The sequence below is a fragment of the Solanum pennellii genome, chromosome 9, assembly GCF_001406875.1.
Source record: "Solanum pennellii chromosome 9, SPENNV200".
Lineage (NCBI taxonomy): Eukaryota > Viridiplantae > Streptophyta > Magnoliopsida > Solanales > Solanaceae > Solanum > Solanum pennellii.
In genome coordinates, this window is record NC_028645.1 from 870,252 (window position 1) to 882,785 (window position 12,534).

General features: G+C 34.0%; 2 protein-coding genes across 2 annotated transcripts; one reads left to right on the forward strand and one right to left on the reverse strand.

Moving 5' to 3' along the window:
* Positions 1-1,553: 1,553 nt before the first annotated feature.
* LOC107029514 lies at positions 1,554-6,884 on the reverse strand. Its single transcript, XM_015230940.2, has 2 exons — positions 6,626-6,884; positions 1,554-1,980 (listed from the first exon to the last, which is right to left on the reverse strand). The coding sequence occupies exons 1-2, from the start codon at positions 6,756-6,758 to the stop codon at positions 1,700-1,702; spliced, it is 414 nt and encodes a 137-aa protein (XP_015086426.1). The 5' UTR covers positions 6,759-6,884; the 3' UTR covers positions 1,554-1,699.
* A 327-nt stretch (positions 6,885-7,211) lies between these two features.
* Positions 7,212-10,256, forward strand: LOC107029894 (60S ribosomal protein L4). Its single transcript, XM_015231335.1, has 3 exons — positions 7,212-7,271; positions 7,652-8,779; positions 9,919-10,256. Exons 1-3 carry the CDS (start codon positions 7,212-7,214, stop codon positions 10,030-10,032), a joined length of 1,302 nt encoding a protein of 433 aa, XP_015086821.1. The 3' UTR covers positions 10,033-10,256.
* The last annotated feature ends 2,278 nt before the right edge of the window (positions 10,257-12,534 follow it).

Consider the following 12,534-nt stretch of genomic DNA (forward strand, 5'->3'; position numbering starts at 1 on the left):
CATGACATGCACACGGCCTTGGGACTTTTTAACTTTATCCATTTGACTCCCATACAAACGGATCGTTAGGTTCGAAGACGAGTTATATCGGAATTAGTTTTATATATAAAGAGATTGATAAGATATTAAAATTACTTCATATTAATTGTTTAATTTGTCGTATAATTAGAGATGGTTCAGATGACCTTGAGGGTACTTTTGTCATTTTCATTGTTTTATTCGGGGATAATTAATCTCGATACTATTATTTTACCCTTTGATAGGAAAAACTTATCCCGACCCTAATTACTAATCTCAGTACAATATAAATTATCTCGAGATTACTAATCAAACAAGACTTATTTGTGTAACGATCTCAAGTTAATATTACTACTAGAATATTATTCGCGGTTCAATGTGTAGCGAATCTTTTAATAAGTCAAAGTTGTAAATGACTATAGATTTTTTATTCAGATCACTTACGTGCAAAAATAAAAATGTTTTGTAAATACAATATATAATAAAATTAAAACATAAATTTATAAAGAAGTACAAAACGAATTGGCCAACCTAAAACTACTATCCACATCACCAGACAATTAAATCTTATTGAATTTTTTAAAATTCCATGTCCTCCATTAACAAATAAATATGTTTCTCTTTGTGAGAACAATGAAAGCTCTACTTGAGGTAAAAAGCAGACAAGGTCAAAGTAAAAAGTTTGAAGTCAATAGGGAAAGACCTATAATTTGTTAAAATTTCATATATGTGATGTAAATTCAATGTATCTCTTTCTTTTTGGGAAGTTCTAGATGTTAAAAATAGATATCAGGTCGGATTTATCCACGTGGTCATTAATCTCGTCAACTTGTTCGTCTCCTAAATTTTATTTATAAAATTATAATGTAAAAAATAGTATTGAAAAAAGAGATGGATTTTCCGTAGTAGTATAATGCTAGGTTTTGTACAAATCTAAGCTATGAACAAAGGAAATTTATCCGCTTCGTGAGGATTCTTGATCACTAGATAGGAAAATAGAAGGGTCGAGGATTAGAACAGATAGTATGTAGTTTAACTTTTTCTTCATTCCTAGTGGTAGAACATTGGTTTTAGTTTAGAGCATATTTTTGTTCCATTATCATTACTATTATTCAATTTTATTATTACTGTTGATTCTTTTACTTCGATTATCCTAATATTTTTACTATCAATACTTTCCTCTTTTCACTATTTTTCATCATAGCTTTCTACTCGGACATTCTTTTTCAATTTATTCTATAAAACATTTTTTTAAAGCTGGGGATCTATCGAAAATAACATTTCTACCCCATAATTGTAGGAGTAACGTCTGCATATATATCCACCTTCCACCGACACTCCACTTGTGAAATTATACTGACTGAATGCGTGTATTCATCTGTTCAAGCCTTTCATGAATCATGCAGTAAGCAGTTCAGTTGAAATAAATAAAAAATGAGTTCAAATGTCACAGAAATTGCAGCAGTTTTGCCCTCTTTTAGCAGCTAGAGGTGATTCAAGTTAAACCAGATATTATTCACAAAACACAACAAGCATAACAGGCAAACAATTAACATTTTCTTCTTTGATACAACTTTACATACTTTATACAATTTTAAACGAATCGATCATAATATTTTTTCCCACTTATACACGTAGCTGCATCGATCTAAAATTAAGCGATGTTTTACATTTCAAAAGCTCATTTTGTTATAGCAAGAATGGAATAGACCAAAAGAAATGTGACTATAACAATTGCACCAACAAGAGTGAATTGTGGACTTGTCCATAGCATAAGGTTTGATTTCTCTGCTCTCTTAATAGGATCAACCTCTTCAGATAACGGATATTCAGAACGCTTAGGATTCCATGTTACGTACTTGTTTGGAGAGAATTGCGAAAAGATGTTTGAGAAGATGTTCTTCCTGCTTCGCTTCCTGAAGCTTGACCAGGCTTTGTCCCAATCAGTCGAAGATTTATCACCTACAAAAGGAAAATAATTTTAATTCATACTGAATTACCAAGTATATAAGGTGCAAGAAAGTGCAAGTGGTACACGTTGAGGATAAAATGAGAAAAGGTCGCTTAAGATGGTTTGGTGATATGTAAAGTCGTCCGAGAGATAGCGATTCATAAGTGTGGAAACTATGGTGACGGAAGGTGTTACGAGGTAGACCTAAATCACGTGGAATGAAGTTGCCTTGAAAGACCTACAATGTCTTGGCATTACCCTAGAATAAGTGCAAACTTTGTTAAAATGACAACAACAACATACCTAGTGTAGTCCCACATGCGGGTCTAGGAAGGGTAGAGTGTGCGCAGACCTTACCCGTACCTTGGGAGGCGGAGAAGTTATTTCCAATAGACCGTCGGCTCAAGAAAAGTCATTTCAAAGCAGGTCAAACAAACTTAGCTAAAATGAAGGGAAAATATCCTCGTAGGTGATTTTTCACTTCTATTTTAATTATTAGTTATGATGATGACACGAGTTGAGCTTACAAGTAACAACGAGGTTTCGTATAGACAATTTCAACTTTTTTGAGACTGAAGCATACTTCTTGTTGTTTAACTAACAATACTAAGATCTAAGTCCATAAGTAGAAAGAACCACTTCCTAAAAGAAGACAAGGTATTGATTGCATTCAACTCTGTAACAACATGTCATCGCAGGTGCATATAGACAGCGAATACCTCCACTTTATATAATTCTCAAGTAAATAAAACCTAGAGTTAATGGTAAATTCCCACCTAAACTATCACTTTTTCGCAAGTTTCATACCTCAACAACTGTTGTTTATCCTTATTGACAAGGATTCTCCACAACAAAATCTTGTGTCCTAGTTTCTCTTATTTTATTTTTGTTGATTACCTCAGGTTGGTGCCCATTTTTATTCCTTTATTGTGAATTTATTTATGGGTGCTATTTTCTACCAATAACACACTCTAATTGCAATTCTGGTTCTTTTGTCCATCACATGATCTCTTTCGATCCAACTATGGTGTTCTGCTTAGTCTCATCTTATCTAGACCAGCCTAACCAGTTGGAATTCAATCAAATAATGAATGGAGCTCCATTTAAATTTGCCGCAGAAGCCAAACTGCAGTGAGACCAGTTCAAAACCAGGAACCATATATCTCATTATGAGAAGGAAACACTAGTATTTCAATATACTTCTTTGGGGGATGTCTGTGTGCATTTCTACAGTCTTCCCGGTAGTTCCCAATGTTTGGCACTTTTCGTACATCATGGGTGCAACGTCAACAATTCACTTATGATCAAGTTACAACCTAAGATCTATGACCATATTATGTTAACTGTTCTCCATTATTATCTTATTTACTTTGATTCCGATAACTAACTATTTTTTTTGCTACAAATACAAATACACCAAAATAGGTTTAGAAGTAAGAGGGCCTCTCAAACTCTTTCAAGTTTATGTGCTTCCGGCACATAGGGCTAACATTCCATGAACCAATAGAACAGATTTACTATGCTAATCAACATATAAGAGCCATTTGTCCTAATAAACATCCTTATAGAGAAAATTTTTAATAGCCAACACACAACAATATAGCAGGTGTCTCTTTGAGGTTGGTCAATATACATGCTGTCGAAGATTATACCACCGAGCTTTTACTAAGGACTCCGACTGACCGAAGAGTCCAAGGTACGCTAAACTAATGTCTATGATCGAGTAGGGCCATTCTCAAACAACTGGTAGTAAATAATGATTATGATCAGAGAAACAGGATACTCAAAACAGAGAAAGAATCAATAATATATGGATGAAACATATTTTCTTTTTCAATTTGGAACTTTTAGAGTAGAAGCAATGAAGTTAAGGACACATTAGAGGTTAATGGACCAAAGTTGGAGAAAAGATTATCTCACGGTCTGAGTGGTGCCAAGGCCAATAGAAACAGATAAGATATGGTGGAAAGCGAAAAAGGACAGCAGATTTACAGTTTAACTCTTGCTATAAATTGTTGAACAACGAAAGGACAATGAGAAAAAGTGTCCATTGAAGATGACCTGGACCACAAAAGCACTCTAGAAAAAGTGGCAAGCTAGCTCACACGGACAATTTGCTAGGAGGGGTTGTAATTTGTGCAACAGACGTCACATATGTAAAAGCACCCTCCAACACCATCTTCCATTTCAGGGAAGTCTGGCAGTTTAGTGCATGTTGCCCAACTTGTTTGGTGTACACTGGGTTAAGCCTAGGACCTTGAAGGAGGCAGTGCTAAGCTAAGAAGGACAAAAATATGGAGAAACGGATAAAGCCTTTTTTTTGGACAGTTGGAGTATGCATTGTATGGTGGCTAGAAAGGATCAACAGATATTAGAAGGAAAGAACACGCAGATTTTATTTGAACAGTTGATGCTTAAAGTAGTTAAAACTTTTGGTATAAAATGAACGATGCACATCATTTTGATAGTATTTTGTAGCTTCTGGATTCTATGCGATGTAACAGGCAGAGCCTTCGAGTCTGTCCCTCTTAGGTGCTCGAGTAGGCTATTCAACTGATCCAAATAATTTGTGGTATGCAGCAGCGTATTATTTTATTCTACAGAGTTTCTTTAGTAAAAGTTCTGAACAATTATACTAGGTAGAAAGCATGTGTCCATCTATTTGAGGAGGTGGATAGGAACTCCACGAGGTAGTGTACGGTCTGCGTACACTCTACCTCCCCACCCTCCCCACACCGCACTTAATGGGATTTCATTGGGTATGTTGTTGTTGTTTATAGGAACTCATCACCTCCCTGCTAGGATACATGGAACTATAACTTGGACTTGTGCAGCTCATGTAAAGATGCAGTGCGAGAAGATGAGACATTTACATAAGGTTGATATTTTCTCTTCTTTATTGTTCTCCTCATCCTCCTTTTTCTCTAATTGCTGCCTGCTTAATCAAGTTTCAGATCTAGTTTCTTTATCATTCTCAACATTGGAGTCCTCTTTTTGAAGCCTAAGCATACTACTTCCAACTATAATGCCTCAGCAGCCCTAAAACCTCCAAACTTCCATCCTCTCCAACCCTATTGCAAAGCTGTCTATTTCTCCTTTCATTTCTCGATCCTCAAACAGATTCATTCTCAAGGCATGAGGGATGCTACAAAAGCAAAACTAAGATTGGATTATGAAGCTGATTCTTTCTAGAATACGGGGTCTGAACCTCTTTCCCCTTTAATACACAGGAGTAAGAGTCAGAAATAGATTTAGTCAACACAATCCCGAGAAGTTTCTGAAAAAGAAATCCAAACAAAATTGACACTCAGTCTTATTTCTTTCTTGTTCTTTTTCGGGTCTCTAAAACCAGTAAAGATCTCCCTAAACAAAATTCACACTCAGTGGTTGTAAACAGCAAACATTGTCTTTTTAAAACAGCCAGTGATTAAATCCCAACAACAACATCCACGTTATCCTGATTCAAATCATGCAGCATATAGTAATGCTAGTACAACACACTTCCGCTATAGTACAAATTTGCAAATACTCCTTCCCATTCAGCGGTAGATCAAGTATATCATGAACCACTATCTGGGATGTATATGGTGCACCAGAGACGGAGCTAGAGGGGCAGAAAGGGGTTCATCAGAACATTATATAAGGTTAACTTTTTTCATGTATATATGAAAATCTTGTCTCCGCCACATAGGTTCATCCACTGACTTTATATACTGGATTGTCCTCTACAATCATGACCTGCAAGGATTGCACTAGAATCTGCATAGTAAATGGTAAAGCTTGCATCTTCAAAGCATCCTAAACCATACATAAGATCTCTAGCATTTCATCACCATCATCCGTTGCTTAGACTAAACGGCAAATTTAGCTTTTCAGTTTATAACTACAGAAACTAAAAAACAAAATTTGGCGACAGCCTCAACAATAGAATTAAACAGGGTCAAGCAAATATCAAAGAACGGTCTAAAGCTACTGAATTGCGACTGAAAGACTATCAGCAATTTTCACCACAACAAATATAAAGATTGAGCTATATATCAATCATGAAATGTTAAAAAGAGATATTGAATTGGTACAACTTGGTAACAATTTCAACAACACAAAGAAAAGGGTCAAGCCATATATCAATGAATGGTCAAAAGTTTTGATAGTGAAGTGAAACACCCAACCGGAGTGTTGCTGTTGGAATTACCATTTTGCTGTCTAAAGCTATTAAAAATTGTAACTAAAAGACTAGAACTTTGCAGCAGCTTTCACTATAACAAGAAAATGGTCAAACCAGCTACTGATCAATATGGTCTAAAACTACTGATATGGAACAACAATTTCAACAACATCAAGAAAAGGGTCCAAGCCAAATACCAATGAATGGTCAAATTTTTTGATACAAAAGTAAATACCCAAAACCTCATTTCCTGTTTTTATAATTGGAATCACAATGCTTCTGTCTAAAGCTACTGACTTGCAACTAAAAGACTACAACTTTGAGACAGATTACACTCTAACAAGAAAAGGGTCAACCCAGCTACAAGTCAAAATGGTCTAAAACTACTGATATGCAACTAAAGAACAAGAATATCAACAAAATCAAGAAAAGGGTCAAGGTATATATCAATAAATGTTCAAAAAAATTGACAATGAAGTGAAATACCCAACCTGAATTGCTGCTGGAATCACCATTTTGCTGAGAATTTTTTCCTGAACAACAAGGTTTGAGACCCTTTTGAGTTGTTGGACAAGACCATAAACCGTGAGAAGAAATGTTTCTGTATGATAATCGAATATCCATTGATATATCTCTGCTTTAATTTCAAGAATTTTGTGTACAACCAAAGGAAGAGTAAGAACTGAGAAGAGATATACGTGGTGCATAATGCATAGAGAGAGAGGGTCAAATATTTGACACTTTTCACCAACACCTTCAATGAGAAAACAAAATGATGTTAGTACTAATTTACGCGATATCGAGATTTAAATAATTTTATTTTTACGATAAAAATTTTATATATTTATAATTGACAATTATTGTGATTTATAATATTTTTACGTAGTTTATAAATATATATAATAAAAATTTGAAGATTCGACGCGAAAATTTTGATCAAACTTAAATTATTTGACTCTCGAAAAACGAAAAGTATAACATAAATTGGGACAGATGAAATATTTTCTTTGATTGGTACAAGAAGATAGATAATAAAACTAAGATTAATATAAAAAAGAACGAACAAGAATTGCGTAAATGATAAACACTTTTGCTTTCGAACTTAAAGATTGTGGATTTATATTACCGATTCAGGAAGCAAAGATGGAAAGCTCGTGGGGTAAAAAAAAGATTTAGCGACAAAAAGAAACAAAAACATTTTGAAAATTTATAAAGTTAGACATTGAATTTATACTAACACAAATATATGAACTTTAAACAATGTTACAAATTACATTTTATAAAAATTATACAAATTTCAAAACTACACATACATACAAACTTTAAAAAGTTATACATTCTTTTTTTTGAAGTATCTAATGGTCAAACTGAAAAATCAAAAGAAATCACCTTCACATAACAAATACAAAGCAACCGAAAAATTGTCAGTTACGAATTATACGAACGGTCAGATTATACAAACTCGAACTGCAACCCATGCAATTAACTCTAAATGTCACTAGCGACTTGTAAATTAGCTAAACTATAAGTATGTTAACCAATTAACTAATATACATTTGCTTATTCGCGTAANGCAAAGCCTAGAAAATGATATGGCCACTGACAGCGCCGCCGTTCCTCTCCCCGCCGTCATGAAGGCTCCGATCCGTCCAGATGTAGTCACCTATGTCCACTCCAACATCTCCAAAAACGCCCGGCAACCGTATGCAGTGTCGAGGAAAGCTGGTCATCAGACCTCTGCTGAGTCATGGGGTACCGGACGTGCTGTTTCACGTATCCCTCGTGTTCCTGGTGGTGGTACTCACCGTGCTGGACAGGGAGCTTTCGGTAACATGTGTCGAGGTGGACGGATGTTCGCTCCGACTCAGACCTGGCGCCGATGGCATAGGAAGATCCCTGTTAACCAGAAAAGGTATGCTGTTGCTTCAGCTATTGCTGCATCTTCCGTTCCTTCATTGGTTCTCGCTCGTGGTCACCGTATTGAATCGGTCCCTGAGTTACCTCTCGTTGTTTCTGATTCAATTGAGGGTATTGAGAAGACTAGCATTGCTATCAAAGCTTTGAAGCAAATTGGTGCTTACCCAGATGCTGAGAAAGCTAAGGATAGCCATGCTATTCGTCCTGGAAAGGGTAAAATGCGTAACCGTAGGTACATTTCTCGAAAAGGTCCATTGATTGTGTATGGAACTGAAGGAGCTAAGCTTGTGAAGGCATTCAGGAACATTCCTGGTGTTGAAATCTGCCATGTTGATCGTTTGAATCTGCTCAAGCTTGCTCCAGGTGGTCACCTTGGTAGGTTTATTATCTGGACCAAATGTGCTTACGAGAAATTGGATGCCATTTATGGTACATTCGATAAGCCATCACTGGAGAAGAAGGGATATTTGTTGCCAAGGCCAAAGATGGTTAATGCTGATCTTGCCAGGATTATCAATTCTGATGAGGTGCAGTCTGTTGTTAGACCAATCAAGAAGGATGTTAACAAGAGGGCAACTTTGAAGAAGAATCCATTGAAGAACTTGAACGTATTGCTGAAGCTCAATCCTTATGCAAAGACTGCCAGGAGGATGTCCCTTTTGGCCGAGGCTCAGCGTGTCAAGGCCAAGAAGGAGAAGCTCGACAAGAAGAGACATCAAATTACAAAGGTATAATCTTTAGAAGTTTTGCCTATTTCGTATAAAATTTGCGTTGATCTAATGCATACATTCTCTCATAGTTAAATAAGTAATTGCAACTACTTGTTCATAGGATCATGTTAAACTAGGTAAGAAGTGAATGATTAAAGAATGAAAAATCAAATATTTGCCCATAGAATTGTGTTTAGTGTTGAAGTAGGTAATGGATGAGTACTGATTAATAATCGTTGTAGATTTTGTGTATAGAATTTCTGAATCTATTAGCTGTGCCTCCCAATTGTAAGAAATATACAACTGTTTTTGTACATGGAAAACCTTAGCTATTAATATGATTGTTTGAATTGTTGATGAAATTTCATTTGGTTCAGTTGTATTCTGCTTCTTATAGTATGTCACTTAGATTTGCTAAGAAGATGCTCTAGTATAGGAATTGGTTTGGTCATGTTATGCTCCGTTTAGTGTGTCACTTGATGGTGCTAAGAAGATGCTTATTACTTTTGTAGTGATACATGTATAGGGATTGGTTCAGTCATGTTCTGTGTATTCTGGTCGTTATATTATGTCACTTGTTGGTGCTAAGAAGATCCTTATTACTTTTGTAATCATATAAGTATTGGGATTGGTTCAGTCGTGTTCTATGTGTTCCGGTCGTTATATTACGTCACTTGACGTTGCTAAGAAGATACTTATTACTATAGTAGTGATACAGGTATAGGGAAGTTATCTTTTTCGGGCTTATAGCTTAAGATCAAGTGTTACATGCATTAGAAGCTTCAAGCAAAGCTGTTTGAACTGTGTTTGGAAATTATGTGAATTTGTTCAAGTGTGGTAAAGTTTCTTAGATGCTTGGGAGAATAGAAATGGTATTTAGATAGTAATACAGATGTTGCTTTACTGTATTATTTTGTGGCCACATATGTTAGTTTCTCTTATGCTCGAGAAGCTCCTTTTATCCTGTTTATTTTCTTGTACAAGTATGGTGAATCATAAGATTACACTTGCATAGCTCTTTGTACGAAATAACATCTTATAGGTGTCTCCCATTTTGTGCCCTCTATAAAGAACATTGGTGAAACTGTTCATAAAATTTCTGAGCTGTATCATGCTACAACTTCCGCTGTTCTCTTGATTCCATATTTTTGTTGCAGGAGGAGGCGTCAGCTATCAAGGGTGCAAGTCATTCATGGTACAAGACTATGATCTCAGATTCCGATTATGCAGAGTTCGACAACTTCACAAAGTGGCTCGGAGTTTCTCAGTAAAGGAACTTTTCTTTTATGAACTCATGTTAGAAAGTTTTTTGTTTAGTCTGTTGTTTTGTTCCCAAGACATGAAAGATATTGAGTGGGAGGAAAAATACGGCCTCGTTGCCTGGCTTTTCCTTGCCTACATTTTGAGATTTCATTTTAGCTTCGAGTATTACTTCATATGGTATGGTATTAAGGATTTTGATGGAATAGTTTGTTTTTGATGGTTTGTTTTCTAATATTGCATGTTTGATAGTGCTCAAGAAAACATACAATGATGATGTTGTTCTGATACATGTTGGAGTCCAAAAGGGCCTTATTAGGCTTGGCCCTAACATCAGGACCATAGATCGAGCCCAGTGAGTTATTTCGTTTTCTTCAAAGGATGACTGCTTATTGTTCCACCTTCTTATTCTGTGTTCTTGACATATGTGATCCTTCGATATGTAGCTTAACGATGCATACTAGTTCATATTGTTATTTTTGACTCGTAGAAATCGGAATCATGACCAAGTTAGTGATAGTTAGTTGTCGATGAATATAAACGTGAAGATCGACATGACTATTTCTATATGTAAAACAATGTATGAAGTTGGCTCCATGAATAGAAAGTTGAAAAAGTGTTTAGGTAGTAGCTAAGGTTGTTTCCCATATTATACTCTCAACTCCAATTGTATCCGCGAGAATGTCGTTCACCAACAGATATTGCATTAAGAGCTTGTATTGTATCAACGATAGAAGAGAACATGCTTCAAAATTGTAAAATATAAGATAAACATAGTTGTATATTCTATTATTTTTCAACTTCACTTATGAGATTACGAGAAATGTTATTATTCTTATTCACTAGGGAAATAAGTTTGTATTTCTAAGTACTTTTTCATGTCAAAGACAAGAAATGAAATGATGAAGAAACACAATTATTAAATATTTTCGAATCATACAATAGTAAATTTCAAGGTGAATAGTAGTACAACTTTATTTGATGAGGGCAAATACATCACTCCTTATAAATTGAAATTAAAAAATTAATAAATTGAAATCAAGCAATTTGAGGAAACCTTTTTATTTTAATTTTTGATTCATATTTTCTAGGTCCAGTCCAAGCTTATGCGGTAATATGAAAAAAAATGATATATTCAATGCCTTTGACATTATAAAATTTTTTAATTTTTTACTAGCCGATGATAGGTATATTCGTCTAAATGAAATATATTAATCACAATAGGATTTTAATGTGAATAAATTGACGATAAACTCTTTTCTACTTTTAATCAGATATCTAGAATTCAAACCTCAAATAATTTCCACTTAAATTGATCGTATTAATGTAAATCTGAATTAATCGAATCATTGTGTTACAGATCAAAAAATTTCTTTAAAAAATATTCTTCTTTAAAAAAATAAAACTTGTAATAAATCTCAATCACTTACCTAATTTGGAAGATACATATATAGCCGAATGGATGTGATGGGAATGGATTACCTCTACATTTAATTAGAGCTCTCCGATTCAAATCGTAACTCGAATATTTTCAACTTAAATAGTCCCATAGGATGTAAATATCTATTAGTCACATCAGTGCGTTACAAATCCTAAAATTTTTACAAAAAGATAAGAAATATTATGGGATGAATGGAATCTCTCCATTATCAAATTCAAACTGCGAGCATTTTCAATTTAAATGAGTTTTATACCTCGTTAATCTATTTCAATATACTAAAAAAATCCTTTAAAAATATGTATATCTTTTTTATTTAATTTATAGATTATGCAAACAACCTTAACTAGGTTTAGAGGAATAAACCTCATCATAATTATCCCATGAATTAGTCAATTTAATGAGAAAAAAAAAACAAATATTAGATGACAATTTTATAGGGCAATTGATTATATTTTTCCTTAACAAGAAAGTTCATTCTTGTTTAGTACATTACTAGTGAAACTATTCGCGCTTCGCGCGATTATATGAAATATTTATAAGATAATAATATGAAATATATAATATTTAGGTTAGTATCGAATATATAGATAATATTTATATTTCTCCTCGTCTGCGATATCATAGACTTTTTTAAAACATATAAAATATTTTGTTTTGTATATGTAAATATTAGAACAAAATATTCACCGTGGTGAAGTAAATGGAATAAGGGATAATATGTTGAAATAACAATATATTATATTAGGTTGAAAATATTTTAGATATTTTAATTTTCTCTATCTTTTCTAGGAGTAGTGATGTTCTATCCAAACTCTGATTTCGTCAAAACAAAATTGTTTTCTTTTATTTTATTATTACATTTGGTTATTATATTTTTTAAACATTAATTAAATACTTATAAGATTTACGAAAAATGAAGCATATAAAGTCATGATTCATATTTAGTATTAAACTTTACAAGTAAGATGAAGAGACATGAGTTATAAATAATTCAAATGTATAATTTTATTAGCCACTAAATGTACTACTAATTATGTATTGATTTTATTTGTAAAATAAAAAAATAAAAAAA